This window comes from Dendrobium catenatum, unplaced genomic scaffold, assembly GCF_001605985.2.
Source record: "Dendrobium catenatum unplaced genomic scaffold, ASM160598v2 fragScaff_scaffold_1342, whole genome shotgun sequence".
NCBI lineage: Eukaryota > Viridiplantae > Streptophyta > Magnoliopsida > Asparagales > Orchidaceae > Dendrobium > Dendrobium catenatum.
In genome coordinates, this window is record NW_021319804.1 from 73267 (window position 1) to 96712 (window position 23446).

Below are 23446 nucleotides of genomic sequence, written 5' to 3' on the forward strand. Positions count from 1 at the left end.
TGTTACGCCGGCCCAGGAGGGGCCGGCTGGACCGGTCCAACCCGGACCGGTCCACTGTTACTCCAGGCGGAGAAAACAGGGGGCGGGCGGAGCGTGAGGTCCACGTGGGCTCTTGGGAGGAGGTTTAGGAGGGAAATTTTGAATGTGAGGGCTGTTTTAGGAAGTTTATTATTGTCCTTTATGATTAATTTTGTATAATTAGGAGTTTGGGGGGGAATTTGCATCTTATCTTGAATTTGAGTTTTCTCTTTGAGATCTAGGGTTTGCTTTGGGCTCTTGGCTTCGCCGGAGACTTTGGAGAGTAAGTTCTTTCTCTCGAATTGAAGAACAAATTGTATCTTTGCTATTTGTTTCGTCTACTAGTAAAAATACAAGCCTTTGCTTGTGTTGTCTCTCAATTTTCTCGCAATTTTCACTATTTTTCCTGCGCATAGTTGCTGTCCACTGTTGGAGACAGCAGTTTTCTCCTTGTTCTGCTTCAGTTTTGGCTAGGAACTACTTGAAATCAAGTATTTCCTACCAGAGAGTTCTTGAAAAGAAATGAGTTAATAGCACTTGTATTCAAACCCTTAAAAGATATGTATGCAAGAGCTATTACTTGTGTTCAAATAAAAGGTGGTTTGACCAAGTATTTTCCTATTTCGGTTGGATTACATCGAGGATCAGCCTTAAGCTCATATTTTTTTGCTTTAGTTATTGATGTTCTCACTAGACATTTGTAAGAGGATGTACCTTGGTGTATGCTTTTGCTGATGATATTCTTCTTGTTGATAAGAGTTGAATGTAAACTTGATTTATGTAGGTCAACCTTAGAGTCTAAAGGTTTTCGTTCGAGTAGATTTAAAATTTAATATATGGAGTGTAATTTTAGTAGTAATAGACCTAGTGGGAGGATTCTGACTTTGGACTAGGGCTGCAAACGAACCAAGCCGAGCCGAGTATGTGAGTGTTCATGTTTGTGTTTGTTTAACATTAGCTTGTTCATGTTTGGTTCGTGTTTGATTCGAGCTTTATATTTGTGTTCATGTTTGGTTCGTTTAATTTAAGGGTGTTCATGTTTGGTTCATGTTTGGTTCATGTTCGTTTGTTTAGTGCCCCTCAAACTTAAGGGAAAATTCTATAAGATGGTGGTGAGACCTGTAATGCTTTATGGTGTAGAATGTTGGCGATTAAAAGAGAAGCATAATTCTAAGTTAAGTGTTGTAGACATGAGAATTCTCAGGTGGATGAGTGGCTTTACCCTTAGAGACAAGATACGAAATGAGCATGTAGGTGAAAAGGTTGGAGTAGCTCCAGTGGAAGATAAGAATGAGAGACTCCTTAGATGGTTTGGTCACATAAAACGACGGCCTTCTGATGACCCAATTAGGAAAGTAGAGGTATTAGATTTGACTTATATTAAGAAAGGTAGATGTAGACTTAAAAAGACTTGGTTAGAAAATATTAGAAATGATATTTATGTATTAGATTTAAACGAGAATTTGACTTTTAATTGGACACAATGGAAAAAAAAAGGATTCATGTAACCGACCTAATGTAGTGGGACTAAGGCCTGATGATGTTGTTGTTATTAAATTAAGATAAATTTTTTATTGACCTCATCGACATTAAATTAATTATCATAAAAAATGTTTTTCTTAAATTAATATCTCCTCATTCAAGCCTTCAATCCTATGACTCAAATTTAAATTTAATTTGTGAAAGAAAATATTAAATTAGAAAGTCTTGATTTCTCCTCTTCCCCTTTCTTCCTCCCACTTTTGCCTTGTTCTGCTCTCTCTTCTTTTTCTCCTCTTTTTCTTCTTCATTCATCCTCCTTTCTTCTCTTTCATTCACTTTCTTTCTCTTCTCTTCTCTTCTCTTCTCTTTCTTTCACCTTCTTCTCTTCTCTTCTTCATCCCCTCTATTTCCTTTTTGTTTCTTTTCCTTTTCCCTCTGTTTCCAGCACCAAGTCTCCTTCTACCCTCTTTTTTATTTCCAATTTTTATTTTTGCCTCCAGGTGGCGGTTAAGACGGGTTAAGAAGGGATAAGAATAAGTATGGTTGGGGGAGGATAACATGGAATAAGTTTAGGTTAATTATTAGTAAAGCTTAAGTTATTAGGTAATAATTATAAGTACCTAACAATTAAGTTTCTAATTCAATTTAATACTACCGCTAATGCCAGTTGCTGGAATTTAGGAAAAATTTTCAGATTGCCATAGTAGATTAATATATCTGCAGTAAAATTAAAATGATGCTTCAGGAAATTATTTAATAATTAAATGCGAGAGAGAAATTTATAGTCAGGAGTTCAATTCTTTTGCTAATGGCAATCACGTGTGAATCAATGTCTATTGTAAATTTTAAGCAAATCATGTTTGAATATAAAAAATCTAATTTTAAAATTTAAATTCTAAACTTGTGTCACACCTGGTTGGTGGGCATTCATTTGTTTCATGTACGCTAGAATTTCTCAAACAAATAAGCAATTTTTCCTAAATATCCTCCTCTCTTGACAAGTAACTCCTTAAATAAACATAAGTATTATTATTTTAATTCCTTTGAATGGTTTGATTGGCCACCCTATATGATATTAGTGAAGGTATTATTTTTTTAGTTACATGGCTGATCACATGGAAGGACGAGAGAGCACATGGAAGGACGAGAGAGAAGTTGAGATTTTAGGTCTTCTTTATGGCTTTGGTGTTGTATGTTGTGCCTACATGCAAATCAATAAAAATAACTATGATAATTTTGTACCACTTAATCTGGCCACATTAAGTTGGTTCATCGAATTTTTTATTTTTATTTTTATTTATTTATCAAAGGTCCACCTTAGTCTGTTTGATCTGTAGCTTGGTCTATCCAAGTTGGATTTTGCAAAACTTTCTATCTTTATTGGTTTAACCTAATTTGGGTTTAACTAGGCTCTTTTGGTGCACTCTCCTTTCGTATACCTATGAACTTGGCTTTCTAAAATATCCAAGCCCACTACTGGGAGAGCCTACTGTATGAATTAGCAAGTTTTTGAACCATCTGAAATGTGAAGGGTGGTTGAAACTTGAAGTGCCTGATGTATTTGAATATTCTCTGAAGATGAATATTCTAAAAGCCCACTTTGGGCCCTGCTTGAAGAACCATTGATCTCCAAATAGTTTTTTTTATTCTTTATTAAAACCCAAAGATCATTCAGGGAATAAACATTAGTTAGCAAACAAACTGCAGGAGATTTTCTTAAAGCTCCAACATTATGTAATTAATATGAAATTGGAATTTATTAGCTTTTTGTTTAATATGCATTGGGAGTGCGTTAAAGCAGTTCTCAAGACCATTCGTGGAATAAACGTTAGTCAGCTAAACAAACTGTAGGAGATTTTCTTAAAGCTCTAACATTTGGTAATAAATATGAAATAGGAATTTATTAGCTTGTTTGTTTTAGTATGCATTGGAGGTGCTTAAAAGCAGTTCTTATATCTTAACTTTACAAAATGCAGTTCATATATGATCTTCCTGCTCAACTTGGGCGGTGCATAAAAGCAGAAGCTTATGCAGATGCAGTGCGCTTTTTTACTGGAGCCAAGCCAATTTTTGAGGTTTATTTTTTTATTTTATCTTTTAAAATTTCCTTCAATTACAGAGCTCCTAAGGCTTGTTTTATCTTCTTGTATGATCTATTTTCATATTTATCTTATTGTCGTTGTCATCTTTCTCCACTTTCTACAGGCATATGGTGATTCGTCCTTTCAAGACTGCAAGAGGGCGTCTGAACAGGCAATGGACATAGTTATTCAGAATCTTCAGGTAGCCTTCAAAATTTGGTTTTAACTTTGATTTGAGCCTTTGAACCAAGTGCAGAGTTCTTTTAACCATTTCACATTTTCTGATAGTCAGCTGCTAGTTTCAACTAGAGCTCTGTGGATTTGTATTATCTTGCATCATTAAATTTATATTTCATAACCAAGCTTTGTGTTGGACCTTTTTAAGAAAGAAAAACCAGTAAATTTTTTTGGCTATTAATAAGAAGCCATACCAAATACATTTGGCTCATTGATAAAATGAATAATGACTATTTTAATCGGTATAGTGGAATTTGGGTTAAATGTCAAAAAATTGTCCCCCATTATTTGCATGCGGCCAATTTAATCATAGAGTATCACATCTTTCCAGTTTAGATTCTCGACAATACCAAACTGATAAAAAATGATACTTTATATACTAAATTGGGATTGGTTTTTTATTGTTGACGGACTGAATTAGGATCAATATTGTATCATAGTTTCTGCGGGAAGGATCTATTTGGATCATCTTTGTATAGTCATGGGAATAAATTGAAGAAATGCAATGCTCTGGGTTAAATTGGCCACATGCAAATATTCATGGCACTATTCACATCCGATAATTGATGTAGACAAAAGGGGGTCAACTCATGTCCAAAATTAATCAATTTTGGCTTCCCTCGAGTTTACAAGATCAATCAATATTGAGCTGAAATTTTAGCTCATTTATGAGCTGGTCTTTAGTTCACTTATTGAACTAAGGGTTAGCTCATTATTAGCTAACATTTTAGTTCATAGTTATCTTTTTATTAAATGTAATTTTTATAGTTTTTAATGTCTTAATTTAAGTTGTCTCTTGGGTTCCAAAAGGGCTTTTGGAATCCCAAGAAAGTTGTTTTGTTTTCCCATGCCGTGGCTCCTTGGCTTCCACGGTAGGCTACTGTTTTCCATGCCATGGCTCCTTGGATTTCCGGTCGGCTGCTGGTTTTTCGAGCCTGGGGGGTTTCCCGTGGCTTTGGCGCCTTGGTTCCGTGCGGCCTCTTTGGCTCCCGTGGTGGTTCCTTCAGTTCCTGGGCTTGGGCTGTTTTCTGTGAATGCATGGGGGGATTTCCATGCTTATGTTGCTTGGATTCGTGTGTGAATTCAATGCCATGTCTTTTTGTATTCCCTTCTCATACCTATATATATGGGATGGATTGTAATGTTTTAAGTGGTGAATGATATGTTTTTTTTTGAAAAGTAAACCTGCGGGTTTCTTGGAAAAGCTTGCGAGCTTTGTCCGTCTTCTTTTCTCATCCCCTCCGAAAATCTTGCGAGCTCTTTCCACCATTCTTCTCGGGCTTCTAATCTCTTTCGTCTCTCCGCAAGTTTACACCCCACCTGTATCATTCTTCTCTAAGTGAAGCAAGTTTAGGGTGTTTTTAATTTCGAGTCGAGTTTGTAAGTCTTTTTAATTTCAATTTGTTGTTGTTATTTAGTTTTTTTAATTTCTAAGTCGGTCTTAGATTTGAAATGTAAGAGTTTGTTCGTCTTATCTTCGTTCGTAGGAGTTTTTCTTGTCCTTCGTTTCCCTTTGTAGGCAGAGGTCCTCGGGTAGTCGGGTGCCCCATCCCCCGGATTTTTTGCCCGCATCATTAGGTATCAGAGCAAGTTAGGAAGTCCTAGGTTTTAGATTTGGTTGTCAAGTTTTGTTTTGTCAAGTCAAGTCAACTTGTGAGTCTTGTAAGTCTTGTCGTGAGTCTTATTGTGAGTCTAAGTTTTTTTTAGATTGAGTCTTTTGAGTCTTTCTTTGAGTTTTGTTTAAGTCGTCAAAAAAATGAAAAAAAGACAAAAAGACAGAAGAAAGCAAGCCAGATGAAATTGAAGATCCTATGGATAGGTGGATTCCATCAAAGTCAACAAATCCTCTGGAGTATGAACTATATAAACTTCAATCATGGATGTACCTACGTACAAAAAGGCACTTCAAGAAAAACCAGCGTTTACAAGATCGATTTCCGAAAGAGACTTCTCATACTTTCATTAAACTAGTACGAAAGAAATCTCTTTATTTTGTAATTATTGCACATCATATCTTAATATTCTTTTTGGTTATTGATGTAACCAAAAGCTTCCAAAACAAGTAAGAGACCCTTGGTTACAAAAAAGAAACACAAAATAAAAATACAACTTTTTAACGTAAAATGACGCTTGCAACATAAATATAAAACACCTAAAGTTGCTTTCATTCGTCGAGAAGAAAGATTACAGGTGGTGTTGAACTTGTGGAGAGAAGAAAGAGGCAAGAAGCCGAGACGAAAGAGAGGCATAGCTCGCAAGCTATCTTAGAAGAAGGAGAAGGGATGGAACAAGCTCGCAAGCTTTTCCAAGAAAACCCGCAGGTTTTGGCTTCTAAAAATTACTTCATAAACTCTCTTTATGCATACAAAACATCACATATTTAGGAAAATGGGGCAGCCAAAAAGCCCAAAATATCCCCATTTAAACCAATTAAAATAGTGAAAATGGAAAGTCAAGGGGCTGTCCAGAAACAACACCTAAAGAGCCACACAGGAAATCCGAAAGGCAGCCACGGGAAGATAAGAGCGGGCAACATAGGGGACTGGAACAGGCAGCCACAAGGGGGAAGTCGGAATAGGCAGGCAAAGGGAACGGAACAGGCAGCCAAAGGGAACGGAACAGACAGCCAAAGGGGAAGGAACAGGCACCATAGGGAACCGGAACAGGCAAACCAGGGGAGAAGGGCCAGCCTCGGGAAGGGGAGCCAAGGGGGAAACCAAAAGGTCAATAGAGAGGAGGGGGGAATGAATCTAATTTGGCCTTAAATACACATTAATGAGCTGATTTTAGAAGAGAATTCAGCAGCTCACCAAAATTACAAGGCAAATTATTTTCCCCCTCTTATTAGAAATTTGTCTCCGAAATTCATCTTTTCATACTTTCTCAAAAAGGTGAGGAAACTTCTGCCTCATCTCATTCACTTTTTCCCATTTAGCCTCCTTTATTGATGTGTGCTTCTATGTCACTTTTACAGAAGGAATTATTCTATTTCTTAACTTACGAATATAACTTTCTAAAAATTTTTCAGGCTACTCTATATATATCAAATTATTCTGTATCTCAATTTCATCTTGTGAGATTCTCTAGATTTCATCAATAACCATTTTCTGAGCATTGGTATATAAAAAAACAATTTATACATCAAATATTAAAAACATTGTATACATGAGATATGTTTGCAGGTAGTGCTGATTTGTTAGCAACCTTTTCCACTCTTTTAATGATCTCAAATGGGCCAATGTATCTTGGATTCAGCTTTCCTCTTTGGCCAATTCTAAAAATGCTCGTCATTGTTCTAACTTTTAAGAAAACAAATTCATTCACTTTAAATTCTATCATTTTATGCTTGGAGTCATAGTATTTCTACGGTCGATCCTGAGCTGCTTTTAACTTGTCTCTAATTTGACCTTTAAAGGGTATTATAGGTATATCCTGTAATCTTATGATTTCATTTACATTTGACATTGTCATTTCCCCACAGAATTAGTTTGATAGACTGGCATTAAATATGCAGACTTAGTCAATCTATTGGTGATAAGCTATATGGTATCGTGACCTTCTGTCGATCTTGGTATCCTAGCAACAATTATTTTGGCTTTTGATTTTCAGTTTTAGCCATTTGACAAGCGAGACATTTAGCAATAGTTTCTACTACAGTTCTTTGCATCCTTGATTGCCAAAATAATCTTTCGAATTCTTGGTACATTTTGTTACTTTCTAAAGGCATGGAATAGCATGTGTGATATACTTATACATTTTTTTCCTTAAATCATGAACATTTGTTGGAATGTAAACTCAACCTCTATATCTCAATAATTCTTCCTCATCAATACTATATTTCTCTATATGATCCACTTTAACCAGATTTAGATTTTTCTGAAAATTAATATCCTGCAGTATTGTATCACATATTCTATCTTTCAAAATTGAATGTATTATCATCTAGTTTAATATATCAGAACTTTCATTAGCAAAATTGTCTATATTCTTGTTGAGCAATCAACTGGTTTGTATTGCCGGATCTTTTTTGCTTAAAGCATTAGCAACAACATTTCCCTTCTCTGGATGATATTGTACGTTCAAATCATAATATTTGTTGATTCTAACAACACCCTTTGTTTTAAATTCAATCAATCATACTTTTTACCTAACTCCATATAAATAATATTTCCATATATTTAGTGTAAACATAACATTGCTAGCTCCAGATCATTTGTAGGATAATTTCTTTCATGATTTTTTAGTTTTTCAGAATTGTAACTATTGTTCCATCTTGTATTAAAGCACATCATAATCCTCTTAAGAATGCATTATTATATATATTGAAAACCTTTTCGTACATGACAAAATTATCAGTACAATTGCAGTCATTAAGCAGGCTTTCTATTTCTGAAAAGTTTCTTCTCAATGATCATCCCATTTAAATTTCATTGCTTTTTATGTTAATACGGATAATGACCGCAATTTGAGAAAATTCTCCGACAAATCTTTTGTAGTATCGGACTAGTCCTTGAAAACTCATTACTTCTATTATTGTGATAGGTCTCATCCAATCAGTTACTGCTGTCGTCTACTATAATACCTTCACCATTGATCGCCTGTCCAAGAAATTTAACAGTTTTCAGTCAAAAGTTACATTTAAAACTTTGCATAGAATTCATGTCCCTTATGTGTTTGTAAAATTGCATGATGGTGATTTGTATGACTAGCATCATTTCCTTAATAGACAAAGTTTTCATCAAGGAATATTATCACAAATATGTCTAAAAATGGTTTAAAAATTTTATTCATTAAATCCGATTGGCATCACCACAAATCATAAAGTGGCAATAAGAGCAAATTTGCCTTGTGACTTTTCTTCTGGATCTCCATGATTACTTGTCATATCCTGTTAACATCTACATGGATTCCATTTGGCAAAACTATGGATCTCCAACAGTTTTTCCACACTTCATTTTATACAAAAAATTTAATTAAATTAATTTCTATATGTATGTATAAAATAAATAAATATATATATCTCTTTATATATTCAATGTTTCGTTTCTTTTAATTTTATAATTAGAATTTTTTAACCAGCACGCATAAAAGTTAATTTTATATTTCTATTATTCCTTTTAGGATATAATCCAAAATTTTTTCATTAAATCTAATACCTAGGAAACCACATACCATCTCAAAATAAAATCGTATTTTTCATATTTCTTCAAGATATTTTCTAAAATTTTCTAATTTATAGATAGATAAATAAACACACACATAATATATATATATATCGAATTTTATACCTAGATTCATCTTCTTCATCTTTTTTTCTTCTTCTTCTTCCTCTTATAGAAACCACGAGATTTTTCTCAAGTCCTAAATTATTTTTAGGAAACATATAGCGAGAAATGGAGCTTTCCTTTTAGCTTAAGGAAGAAAAGTAGAAAATTCCTAGCTTTTTGGCATCCTATCTGCTCACCCCCATTTGCCTCCACTGCTTCACACTCTATTGACCTCATGCTCCCTTGTTTGCACACTAACAATTTTGCTTGTGTGGCTCCCTCCTTTGCCTAGCTTCTTCCCTCAACTCTCTGTCTCACTTTTGCACTCCTCTTTCATCTCCCTGACTCTCTTAAGCAAGGGTAAGAATCGGCTCTCGCTTGATAATTTATATGACAACTGTAGGAATACGTGTTGTCTGAAGTACAATTTTTAACCAGGCCTTGGCCTGGTGCTTTGTACCTCTATTTCTATCCAAGAGGTCATGGGTTCAAGCACTCACTCCACTAAATTACTATTTCTTAAACAAAAAATCTTGGAGTCTAGTGTCTCATGTACCAAAAGGTTTGTCCCTTCGATTTCTCTCTATGTAGTGGGTTTTGTGCCCCCTTTTAACAGATAATATATAGGAATATGTTGGAATCCTTTAAAAAATGTACGATTTAGTTGATGATATTTCTTTTAAATTATTTAGTTATAATAAATTTTTTTAATTATAATTATTTTAAATTATATTAAAAATTTAGTCATTACAACATTTGTTCTGAATAGACTTGGAAAATAGGTCCTCAAGGTTTGTTTATGATGGCGCTTTAATTAATATTACAACAACTTTAGAGTTTGTTGGAGCATAGAATAATTTGATGAAATTATTATCAATTATTTCCTTAATAATATGACAATCAATTTCAATGTTTTTGGTTCTAATATGATGTAAAATTTTTTTAGCAATACATATAATATAGTGATTATTACAAAAACATGCCTTCTCCCTTTGATTTTGCCCAGGTTATTCAAAGTTTTTTGATCCAAACTCTTTCATATATAACATGAGCTATTGCGCAAAATTCAGCTTTTGCTTTACTACAAACTATCTCTTGCTTCTGAAGGTAACTAGATTACCTCGCATGAAGAAGAAATATTTGGATGTGGACTTCTTATCATTGATAGAGCCAATCTAAGATGCTTCACAATAGATTTCTACTTCTCGATCTTAGTTTTATTTGAAGAAAAATACTACTCCTGGAGTTAACTTCAAATACGTCAAAATTTGGTTGACAACCTCCATTTGCTTCTTCCTTGGATCATTCATAAATTTGCTTACAACATTAATATGAAATTCAATCTCTTTCTTGATATGTGAAAGATGTATAATTTTTCCAACAAGTCTTTGATATCATCAGATGGTCTCTTTTTCATCCTTTTAAGTTTTGATTTAGTATATACAGGTGTGTTTTGCTGGTTTCCAACCCAGCATTCCATTTTCTTTTATGAGGGGTAGGACATTTTTTATTTGGGAGATTGATTTCTCCTTTTGATCTAATAACCTTAATTTTAGCAAATATCGAAGATTTCTTAAATCTTTGATTTTAAATTCTTTCCCTAAGAATTGTTTAGAGGCCAGTCATTTTTTTTAAAATTTTTTTTCTGCAACTGTTTTGTTAACATAATCAATTAAAAATGAGGCCTTACCTTAATTGGACTTTTTCATAAAAGATCATGATTGACTTTTTTTTTTTTAATTATTTTTAAAGAGAAATAGCTTTGGAGCCTCTCATGTGGATCTCTTGAACAAAGCTCTAGTAGATTGTTTGTGTCCATAAATAGATCTCTTTAATTTTCACATTTGATTACTTGTTATTAGGTTTTCAAATTCAAGAGGTGGCATCATGTAGACTTTTTCCTTTAGGTATCCATTTAAGAATACAAATTTTTACAAGCAACTAGAAGAAGGCAGATTCACAGCCAATGATAGAAGGGCTCGATTTGCATTGAGTTTTTCCACGTGCAAATATCTCTTCGTAGCAAATTTGATTCTTCTCTGGGGTTGAATCTTCTCCATAATAGCTTCTGTTGACTAAAAAAAATAAAAAAATTCAAACAACTTTACGAAGCAATGCACCTGCCTTCGAGTTGGCCCCACGCACGGTTTATTCCTAAAGATGCAATGGTTTGTTCATGTAACTTCCCTCACAACACAAAACGTCCCCAACCTGCTCCTTCCTTCTCATTTGAACCCTCACGCACGCAGAAGAAAACGTTCTGCTCTCCAATTCTGGTTCTATTCCAATCTCCCTCGATCTCTGTAGAAGCTCCTAGGCACTTGTCTTCCTCACGCTCGTGGATCGAACTCCAAACCACTCATCCGCTCCAATCAAATCCAATCCACAGACTGACCAAACGCCTCCTCCATTTCAATTGCTGAACCCGCATATCCTTTCCAACAGTGCTAACGCCTCACATGGGACCAAACCCAGACTCCCGCGCCACTCTACCCATTCGAACGAGCCGAACCCACTACCGCCGGATCCTGAATCCAAGCACTTTCATGTGCGACCTCATGCGAGAGCCACCACATGAAGTTACATCCTCCTCCATACTCCCGAGCCTGCCGTATCCTAGGTTTGAGTTTGGGAGCAAACCTGTGTTTGAAATCAAACTTATTTGTACCTTAACTAACGCATTAGTCTGCAATATAATTTACTGCAATCTACATAATCGACTGTTTTAAGGGAAATACAATTCCTGCACAATAAAATAGACAGAAACAACAAGGGCAGATGAACGCAAGGCTTGCGCCGTTGATCTTTGATATGGGCAGATGAATCTTAACCGAAGACCTACGCCATTGATCTTTGATCTGTGCTGGACGAATTTTCAATTTGAAGGCCCTACGCCATCGATCTTTGAAGACCCCACGAGACAGAAACAACAAAGGCAGATGAACGCAAGGCTTGCGCCGTTGATCTTTGATATGGACAGATGAATCTTAACCGAAGACCTGCGCCATTGATCTTTGATCTGTGCTGGACGAATTTTCAATTTGAAGGCCCTATGCCATCGATCTTTGAAGACCCCGCGACGTCTTATCTTTGATTCAGGTGGGTAGAAACCATGACAAGTGCCGTCCTTACTTCCTCTTGCGGGGAGAGGTCATCAAGAGGTTGTCAAAATTGCGTCAGGAGGTTGCTAAATTTCATGAGCTATTGTAGAGTAATTTGAGAATTCTATTAATCCAAAAAATAATTCATTATTTAAAATAAATTTTAAATCTCATTTAATCAATTAAGTAATTAATAAATCAATTTAAAAAGAAATTTAAATTTCATCATCTAATTGATTAACAATCAATTTTAAATAAAAATTAAATTCTCATAAAGCCCATTTAATTAATTAATCAATTTTAAAATAAAATTAAAATATGCAATTTAATTAATAAAAATGAAGTTATAATTAAATTCATTTAACTAAATAAATAATTAATCAATTTTATAAATTTAAATTTAATTAATTGAGCAATTTAAAATTCCATTTAATTAATTAAATATTAATAATCAATTTTAAAATAAACTAATTTAAAATTTCATTTAATTAACTGATAATTAATTAAAATAAAAATTAATCAATCTAAAATAAATTTAAATTCTAATTAATTTATTTACAACCAATTAAAATTTCTTAAACTTGATTAATTAATTAAATTATAGTGCAAGTAAATGAGAAAACAAGCAATGTTTACACTAAACAAATCTAAGTACAAACTCACACCAACTAAACCCAAACTCCTAAAGCTCAAACACAAAACTCTCAAATAGTGCTCTCCAAAACCCAAAACACTAACAAACTCCAAAGCTCTTGTGCAAGCTCTCCAATGCTCCAAGTATGCTCTTGCAAGTACAAGCTCCAAATACCTGCAAGCAAGAAACAAAATTGATCAGTACTGTAAACTACAGTGCAGAAAAGAAAAAGAACAAGTACTCTAAACTACAGTGCTAAAGAACTAGGTACTGGAACTAAAAAACAATGTTGAAACTAGAAGAGAAACTACTGAAATAAAAACACTAGTATAGAGGCAAGTAAAATATACAACTATTAGGAAAATTTAGTTAACTACAATCCGCCTTAAGGAAAAATACTAGCAAGTAAATTTCAGCTTCAAATAGCTAGGTTGAAGTTAACGCTGCTGCTAACCCTGCTTGTAACTAGGTTACAAAGCTAGTTGTTAATCATGTTCCATTTTACTATCATGGTTGTTATTATTATTATTTTTTTCACAAATGCCAAACTAATGCATGTTCTAAAAATACCTTGGTGATTTTTATTTGAAGTTTACATCCAATTCCTCGGATGCATGATTCCTCTTATTTCATGAGTTAGTGGTTGCTCTTATTCCACGAGAGAAACTTATCCATAAATAGCCATTGTTCTGCCTGGTAGTTTTAGCAATAATCTAACTTTTCCTTTCTTTTACAAGAACCACCAACCCAAATGATGCTTGTCAAATTCAAAGTTCTTTACTTATGTTTAATATCGTTTAATGAGATGATTTTAGTTATTCTTTCCGTGATATATTTCTTTTGTCGTCATTCTTCCAAAACATCCGTGGTTCTTTGAGATATTTCTGTTAGATTAAGAATTTACTTCAATTCTTTGCAGGAAAAACTTTCTTCCGAGTCAGTGCCTATTGAAAGAAGGGCAGAAGCTGTTCTTCTTCTTAAACAACTGAGTTTTTCTGTTTGTATTTCCCCCTTATTTTCATATTTTATTATGTCTTTTCTTTGTTAAATACATGCTTTGTTTTAATATTTCGGTGATCTATGAGCTATATGGTCAATAATGTGAATGCTTGGATGACTTGGACCTCCTATGATATTTTCTTTGCACCCATATAATTATATAGCTTCAGAAGAGAATGATCTAATGTTTTTTGAAATTGAAATCGTCTCAAAATGGCTAAATGGACAATATAGTTGCACTAGGCGTCCATTTTGGTGTAATGTTCATTATTAAAGTAGCTTTTTTGGGAAATTAGGTGGTCATGCTGCACATGTTTTTTTCCTGAACCTTACACTTTAAAGAATCTCATGCATCAAATGACACCTTCTATTTGTGCACTTAGTTCAAATGTCAGTTCACAAACTGGTTTCGTCAGTATCAGGCATGCTTTGATCTTCACATGCTATCCTGATGGGGAATATGTTGCAAGCTTAGTGAACTTCATTGAAGTTCATGTTGCTTCCTGCATAATCATGCAAATGTGATTTGTTTTTATGAATCTACTTGGCATTATTATGTTGAGGTTGAAATAGTTTGGTAGGTTTTTATGGTGGTTGGAGTGATTTTTTCAGTGCAAGTTCGGTAAAATATGGATTTGAGAGCAACGCAACTCCATTCCTGAGGTTATTCTAGGACTTCTCGAGTTACATATGGTTCCATGTTTTTCACAATGTTGTTTTCTTAGATTGCTACCATTTTTTTATAATTTTTTTTTTTAAGTTTTTTCGTAGATTGCTACCATTGAAATAGGTTTTGGAAAGTACTAGGTTCCAGAATTCAGCACCCCCAAAGGAGGTATTTTGGTGTTTTGTAAGCCATAATGTCTTGCTTTTATGTTTCTATTGTCCATTGTAAAGGTCCAAGGTGATGCCTAAAATGTGTAGAGACAGTCAAATGTGAAATAGGACTATCCCTTGTGTTTGGGTGTTGACCTATGTCTTCTTATGCCTACAATTTACTGTGTTGTGGACAATGTGCTCATTGATCTTAAAGCTAGGGTCGCATTAGCATCGTGTGAGTCTGTTGTTACTGGATTTTGGGAGACTTCATTAATTTATCTATTATAGATTGTATGTTTGATCATTTGTTATGCCCGCCAGTATGGGGAATAACTGATGACTATCCCATGTATTTCTAGGTTTGTCCTATATGTTGGGGTGCGACTTGGTGGCCTTGTTCTTCTTAGAATTATATCCCATTGTGTTGGGGATTGGGTTTTTCTGACCTTGAGGTAGGGTCATGCTTGAAACCCGTGGACTCTTTTTGATGGTGCATGGACTACAAAGTCTGTCCTACATTTCCATTAGTTAGAGATTATAGGAGACTTGGTAGCGCCAACCGCCAAGTGATCCAATACATTGAGCATGATATGTCACTCTATTCTTTTGTTTTCTTTGACTCCCGGATAGATCTTTGAAGACTTGTTTTGAAGCAACTTAAAAACTTAGTACAGTTTAGTGAATATTATGTTGATAACCAATAAAATGACTGAGTGGTTAGGACTCGGGCATGTTCACAGTTGTTCTTGGCTACCAACTAGAGATATCTCTAGCATCTGTATAGGTTAAAAAAAGGTCTTAGTTCATGCAGCTTCACAATTTCACAATACAGGGCCTAGGGAGAGGTTGATATAAGCAGCTATACCTATGCATTATAAACACAGTGTTTCTATGACCTAAACCCGTGATCTCAGAGTCAAACTGGAGGCAACAGAAACATTGCTCAGACCCTCAAACATCCACATAAGTATTCCTCTTAAAAATGAACTTGTCAACTCCATTAACTTGGGCATGCTATCTGTATATGTTTTCTAAGTAAATGGCAAACTTCGTGATGCATTATTAAATATAGTATCTTCCATTCTGCTCAGAATATTGACAGAGAAGTTATTTTATTTTTGGTTTAAATTCCTGATGGAATTTGGCTGAGAAAAGTTCTTCCAAGTATACAATTGTCTGCTTATTGCTGACCTGTTGGGGTAGCAGTGCTTTCATTCCTATGGAATTTGAAGTTATATCAGGATTAAGCTAGCTCATATGTTATCTGTATACCATTCCTATGGTTTTCGTTTAAAGTGCTGTTCTTATATTTCCTACATATCTTTACTTTTTTTTCATAATTGGTTTTTTTGTTTCTTTGAGAACAAGGTCAAACTAGGGAGTACTTAGTTGATAACTTCCTCCCAGAACGGTCTTCTAAATTTGACATTGATTAATTATATTTAATTCTTATGTAAATCTCATAATTTAATATTCTTTCCTGGCTTATTAAAGCTTTTGACAAGTTCTTTAATTCTTGACAGGTTGACAATCTGAAGTCAAAGTTGCTTGAAAAGTTTGAGGATTGTCTCTTAAAGTTCCATAATCATTCTAAAGAGGTTGATCTTTCAGAGTCAGATGGGCTACCTAAGGCAAGATCAATGTTCCTCTTTATGTTTTCCTTCCGCCTAGTTGATGTGTTTATGCAATTATTTGAATGTTTTCAATGTTCCATGCATATGAATACATGGCCAGGAGTTGTTCTTAAAGAAATTGACTGCACTTACACGTGAGTTTTGATGTTTTAACGTTGCTCCTTGTAAGAATGTTACATTTTCTTTGGAAGTACTGACCGATGTTTCGAAGTTTCTGTTAGAACGGTCCACTGGACCGGTCCAGCCGGTCCATACGGGACTGGCTTACAAGAAGTAGGCTGAAGATTCTCTGCCTCCTATATGCAGGAGCCGACTGTCCAAATCTTCAAGGAGCTATTTAGGAAGGTTTTTGAAGGGCGTTGGGAGGGAGATTTCAAAATAGGGGCTGTTTAGGAATTTCCTTTTGAATTGTATGCATTAAATAGTTTGTTTTCCTAGGGTTAGGGCATCTTGAATTCAACTGAAATTTGAGATCTCTCAGGTTTTTGGAGAGAATTGGGAGAGATAGATCCTCCTCTCGAATAGAGGATCAATTTGTATCTTTCTATTTTCTTCCGTTAGTTTGTGTTCTTGCAATAAAATTCATGTTTTTCTCTGATTTTTTGCTGGATTAGTGAAAATTTCTCGCTATTTTCCTGAGGTTGATATGATTTACTTGAAATCTTCAAGTGTTTTGTATCAAATTGATATCAGAGCAATTTCTTGGGCTGAAATAGAAGTCTTCATCGCTGATTTCTGCTGCATTTTTCTCTCCATTTTTGCTGTTTTTGCTGTTTTTGCTGTTTGGGAGGCCAGATTCGTGTCAAGCTTGTTGATCTTTGCTATTGGAGCCTAAATCTAATTTTTTCTTGTTTATTCCCTGCATTTAGGCTTCAATCGAGGATTTTTCCAAAACAGCTCATGCATATCTTATAATATTTCCTGATTCAGAGGTTCGGCTCATCAAACTTGCGCAGGACTTCTTTTCAAAGTATGAATTTGATTTGTGGGGTATATGCCTTTTCTTAAAATTTTATATATTTATACTTTACCATCTTTAACTGAATGATCATGCCTGTAGTACTTGTTCTGATTGATCGTAATGTTTGAAGGCGTTATGGAATTGTTCAGCACCACATAAAGAAAAGAACTTCTGCAGCAAGTTTACTGCCGATGCTCTGTAAGGACATGAAAACATAATTCATGCTGTTTCCCTGGGTATCACTGCAATAGATCTATTTATTTGGCTCTTAAAATTTGGAAATTTATAACATTCTTTATCTTCTTGTCGTTCTGCCCTTCCATTTATATATAAAGCTTCTAACGATATGTTTTTTATTTTCTTTATTATGAAAGGTAGCATGATTCAGCCTAGAATACATCAAATTTAAATGAGTAAAAAATTAATCAGTTTCATCCTAATGTACAATACCGCTTATTCTAAAGAATTTTCATTTTTTATTGTGTTAGAGTCGTTTTCTGTAACTTTCTAAAGTTATTAACTAATTGAACTAGATAATTCTCTGCTAGTGTTTTTTTTTACTTTGCCCAACAAATTTATTTGTACTACTCCCTGCACAACAGTGTTATTTTTTTGCTTTAATTATCTCCAGTTCCTTGTCCTTAATCTGCTCTTTGATTCTCCTTTTCCTCTAAATTTATTGGCTGTGCTAATTTTATTTAAAAAACGCCTGTGTATGCACATATCTTTTAATATCTACGGCTAAGAACCTGTATATGTTTTTTCTCAGGTTGTTTAGAATACTTTGTCCTGCTTATAGTTTGTTTGATAATTTTATGACTGTAAAGGGTAGGACTTGGTCCTGACAGTTAAATCATTATAAGAAGATGAGTAACATATGAGATTGCCTTCGTCTTTATGATCGTGTTTATTTTGTTAGTCTAATGCACAAGTAAAACAATAGATTAGTGTCTACTATTTTTGCAAGACCAAACAATAAGGAAATTTTGCTTTAGCAATTTTATGCAGGATGGTTTAAGTTTAGAGTTTTTTTAATGCAATTAATGTGATATAAACTATGAATACATGCGAACAAAATTAATAATTCACAATTCATAAGACACTAGTTAATTCAACAACTTTCTTTAAATGCAAGCAAACAATACTAGAATTTGAACCCAAATGTGATGCATGCATATTTTAGTTTTTTTCGTTTTATTGTAATTTGAATATTATAGCTGTTTTTTATATGATATCCAATGATAGAGAACATCCAATGATCATGTGTAGGTAGTGCTTGGACATAGCAAGCCTTGGGTGTGCTAGCTTCTTGGGCTCTGTTGGTCTTTGGGCTGCTTCCTGCTCTCGGGTTGGGCCTTGGCTGCTTTGGTTTATAGCTGAATTTTTGGAAGCTACTTGGTTCTAGCTCATTAATGCTTGAGCTAATGTTTTAGCTAATTATTTGGAGGATTAATTGCACTTATTATCTCATTAAGTGGAGTGGTTTCTTGCCTCTTTCCTTTCCCTGTGTCTCTTTGGTTCTTACCTCCGGGCTCTCCTTCTTGTGGGCTGTTCCGATCCCCCTGCTCTGTCCCTATTCCCTGGGCGCCTGCTCCTTTCCCGTGGCTGCTTTTACCCAGTTCCTGTGTTGCCTTTTCGGGTGCTATTTTGTTTTGCCTGCTGGCATTCCTCTTCCTCTTATCTGGTTGGTTTGGTTGGAGGTGGAAATTGGCTGTTTGGCTGCCCCTTTTCTCTTATAAATTAAAGATGTATTTGTTTTGAGGAGGTTGTTGATTAACTTGAGAAAAGTTTCTAAAAACGTGAGGGTTTCTTCTTCTTCCTTGGAAAAGCTTGAGAGCTTGTTCCAATTCTCTCTTCGCCCTCTCTATTTCGTCTTGGCTTCTAATCTCTTCTTCTTTATGCAAGTTCCACTCCACTTGTATCCTTCCTCTTGAGCTCTTGGAAGGTGTTTGTTGGCAGAATTTGGTGACATTTGCTGGAGGAGTTTGGTTGGATGTTGGACCTTGTTGCTGTGGTGGACCCTTGGTTTGCAAGCCCTAAGCACTTATCTTATCTTACATACTTTTCATTGCATGTGAGGAAACACTTGCCGGTTGTTCTGAGGATGGTGTTTTTATTTTTAAACTTTGTTTCGTTTGTTCGACTTTGGTTGTTTTGATGTTTTGTTTGGATGTCAGCTTTCTAGATTGAATCGAGTTTTGTTCTAATTGTCCTAGTGTTCTCCTCTATTGGCTCTTTCTTTCTAGTTTGCCTGCATCAAAATGATAATGGGACGATTGAAATATTCTAAGAAATTCCACAATAATTGAAATCCAAAATCAACGAGCAATTAATTTAGTTTTCAAAAATTGGATTTAACGTGTCATTTTTTTATCAAAATCATGAGCACAAACAAGTCAATATAAACAATTGTAAATAAAATAAATCACGGAATGAAAATAGATAGTCACATCAATACTGCATTCAAAGAAATCATATATCTAGCTTGTACTTACAATTGAAATTGGAAAGATAAATTTTATTGAAGACAAAAGTTCATAATTAAATGTCTCAGAATAACTACTTATAACATCTCATCTCCTAGGCTAATATATGTGTTTGATACAAGATCGAGCTTATTCCTTGTTTAAATTAAAATCCCACAGGATAAGAACAAGTTTTGCTTGCTTTTAATTTCGAATCCAAACTTGTCCCATTAGCCACATACCAAATGCAAATCCCAATAGCCTAGTTGAAGGTAATAAAAGATGGAGAAAATACATTCCTTGTAATAGAGTCCACTCTCTGAACGAGAAGCCAAAAAAATTGTACACGAGGACTAATCTTGGGATAGGGGGGAATTGGTATAACATAGTGTTGTTAAACTTTAAAAGCCACAACGCTTAAATACAAACACTACCATCCTTCAAAACCAATGTAGGCCACAAGGATACAACCAAACAACATTGCCCAAGTTCAAAAGAATAAAATATTATCCACAAACCACCGTCAATTACATTTCTTGTGTCCATAACTCCATATTTCTTTTATGCAGGATGACATTTCTTGCCTAGTGATGAAATTGGACTTCAACATTGAATTGCTAAATACTTAATAGTTTGTTTTGCTTGCATTTTTTTCTTTCTTATCTGCAAACATGTCATGCAAATGCTCAGGAAAAAATTCCAATTTGAAGAACACTTGAGGCTTATGAGGGTATAGGTGAAAATAAAACTTCGTTGATTATATGTCATGTGTGTGTTCTTAAATGCAGCGCATGTGAAGGGTTTATAAAATAATAGCTCATTTTCTTGGGCGGGGGATGCATAAGAAGTTTGGGCTAGTGACAATCAAGCAATATAAATTGTATTGTATTCACCAGGCATAAATGATTGGTGCATTTAAGAGCATCATTGAGTTTAGAATAAATAGATACGCTAGTTAATATGAAAAAAAGAAAGTAATAATCAAATAACAAAGGTAATGGAAATCAAGTTTGGACATAATTTATTGGCATTGACAATGTAGAACTATAAGTGATGCAGGACTACTTAGATGACATGTTTATGGCTTCATTTTAAGCATTGCACAACTTTTGATTAGAATAATTTTGGATTAAAATTATTAGCAGTTCGCAGTGTCGATTAAAAACAAATAAAGAGATGTTTTGCGTAGGCTAGATCACATGCTCCAAGCTAGGAAATTTTCAAGATAAATAAGACAATTGAAACAATGTAAATTAGTAGCCTTCAATTTAATCCCTAATCTAACAATGAGAGTTAGGATGCAAAGAAAGTACACTCAATGACCTACGATTTACTAGGCTTAGCAAGAGCACTTGGATGAGTCTTTGTGATTACAATCAAGCCAACGAGAATTTAGATTTCAAAGAAATAAGATACAAGTGAGAAAAAAAACCTTTGCCAAGAGACGTAGAGATCTTCCACTCGATGCCGTCAACGTCTTCGTCCATGGCTTCCGTCAAAGCAAATAAGATACTGATGCAAACAATATAGAGCAAGGCACAAAGAGAAATCAGACAAGAGAAACAACTCTTACTTTTATAAAATTAAGACATAACTTAGAGAACAAAAGGGATTAGAGAAAACAATTAGCTTAAGAAAAGATAACTTCCAACAACCAAAACAAAAGAAGATCAAAAAGGAAAACAATATCTGGGTTGTAGAAAACGGGGAGGAGAACCTAGCCGTAATTGTGAATAGAGAGCTGAAGACAGATCTCCTTTATAGGTTTTGGAAGAGAGGATTTATTCCTTGCAATCAGGGGAGATGAGAGGCGGTGAAAAGGGAGACGGGTGTAGGAGGCGGCAATGCAGAGAAAAGAAAATGGAAGAATTGCTTTATTTCCAAAAATGCAATTACCACTTAGGAAATAAATTAATCCATTCCAGGTTAGGGGAATTCAGTAAAGAGGAGTTACGTGGCTTTCAAATTATTTCCTAAGTATTGTGTTGAAGTTAGGAAATTACTTGAATAGGGATTAATGGGATATGACATGGGGCCAGCGGCAGGTATGGGTGGGGTTTTGATTGATGAGAGCAATGGAAGATTCCTGATTTAGGTTTCAAAATTAGGGAATATTTAATTAAAATCCTCTTGAATTTAAAATTCAAAATTCGATCTAAATCAAATACTTTCCTAAAATAGAAGAGCTAATTTAGGAAATAATTTGAGTTCAAATTTGAATGAATTTGAATTTCAAATTGATCCCAAGTAAGCCCAACCCAATCAGGAAACAAAAGAAAAGAGGCAAGGGGATTAGTGGCCGGCGGCTATGGCCTTGGCTGGCGGCAAGGGGAATTGGGGATGCTTGGCCGTGGAGTTTGGAAGGGGAGGGGGATCGGGTGAGGTAGCTTTGGCCGTGATGGGGAGGAGGATGGGTGGAGGGTTTTGGAAGCTCGACGATGATGCGATGACAAGAAAATGAAGAAGATAAAACCACGAACCCGGCCGTCTCCAAGGTTGGTGGGTGATACGCCAATCTCCCTCTCCAGGGGATCTCTCCAAAACTCTCCAAGAACTCTCAAAGGCTCTCAAACACAAGTGCAGGAAAATTCTTCATAATCATTCATTAGCTCAAAACAAAGGAAATGAGGTTATTAATAGCCGGGTACAAAGATTCAAGAAAATAAAAGACCAACTTGTCCTTTGGGCTTACATGCGACCACTCCCATAAAAGGGATACAAAGGAAAATAATAACGACACCTAAGCAAATAAGAAAATGCATAAATAAAATAAAATACAATCATGACTCATAAATACAAGGACTTGATCGTGGTTGTAGATCGGCGGCCACGTCTCTGATAAACCTTCCACGCTGATCTGATGTCCCCATCAATAAGAAGAACGAAATAGAAAATTAATATAAATATTGTGCATGAAAGAGGGGTTTAAGAAATTATAGTGTACAGAAACACCTGTCTTCATGACTCGAATTAAATAGGAATGTTAAGAAGGGAAGGGTAGAAGGGCAATTGAAAAGCCCAGAAAAAGGCCAAGAGTTTTTCATCAATGGTAAAAATAAAAGAATCACATAGTTTGCAAAATCAATATTGATAGTCATGATTAACAATAATAAATGAAATGAATCTTATATTAGGAATGCAGGAATTCATCCTTGAAATCCATGGGCTCCAAAAAATGGAAAATCAAATTTGCCCTTCGATATTGCTTGTAATATAGTAGTGAGATGGTACTAAAGCAAGCTTACAGTTAATGATAGCCACCATCACTATATATGGACATGATAAACTCTAATTAGTGCAATCAAAACATGCTAACAACCATCCAACCTTTTTTTTATAAGATGCTGTTGACCCTCATGCTATACCCAAAGGAGAAGAAGAGAGGAGAAAGCAAACTGAAAATCCCGTGTACATACCTTGCACCCATCGGATCCAGGAACCCTGCCGAAATCCCGTCAAAATTACTGTAGATGCGGCTCCGAACGATCACTTCTCCGCGATCCCTGCGCGAATCCTGCGACGACGGCCTCGTTTCTCGCCTCTTTCGCGTCTATAAAATGAAAGGGAAGCCTCTCCGACTCCACACTTCCTCTCCCCGAACTCCTCTCGCATGACCCCCTCCAGATCTCGTCGCTGTTTCTCTGCTCCTGGAGCTCCTTCCACGCCGACTCCCCTACTTCTTCAGCCCGCACAGAGAGAGAGAGAGAGAGAGAGAGAGAGAGAGAGAGAGAGAGAGAGAGAGAGAGAG

At 35.2% G+C, this 23446-nt stretch overlaps 1 protein-coding gene across 1 annotated transcript in view; it reads left to right on the forward strand.

Annotated features, from left to right (window-relative positions):
* LOC110105764 (vacuolar protein sorting-associated protein 51 homolog) overlaps positions 1–23446 on the forward strand; it is an 82502-nt gene that overhangs the window by 11236 nt on the left and 47820 nt on the right. The window contains exons 5-10 of the mRNA XM_020835390.2: positions 3477–3575; positions 3706–3783; positions 13740–13817; positions 16162–16269; positions 17142–17242; positions 17364–17431. Coding sequence (XP_020691049.1) covers positions 3477–3575; positions 3706–3783; positions 13740–13817; positions 16162–16269; positions 17142–17242; positions 17364–17431 — 532 coding nt within the window. The remainder of the gene's footprint in view (positions 1–3476; positions 3576–3705; positions 3784–13739; positions 13818–16161; positions 16270–17141; positions 17243–17363; positions 17432–23446) is intronic.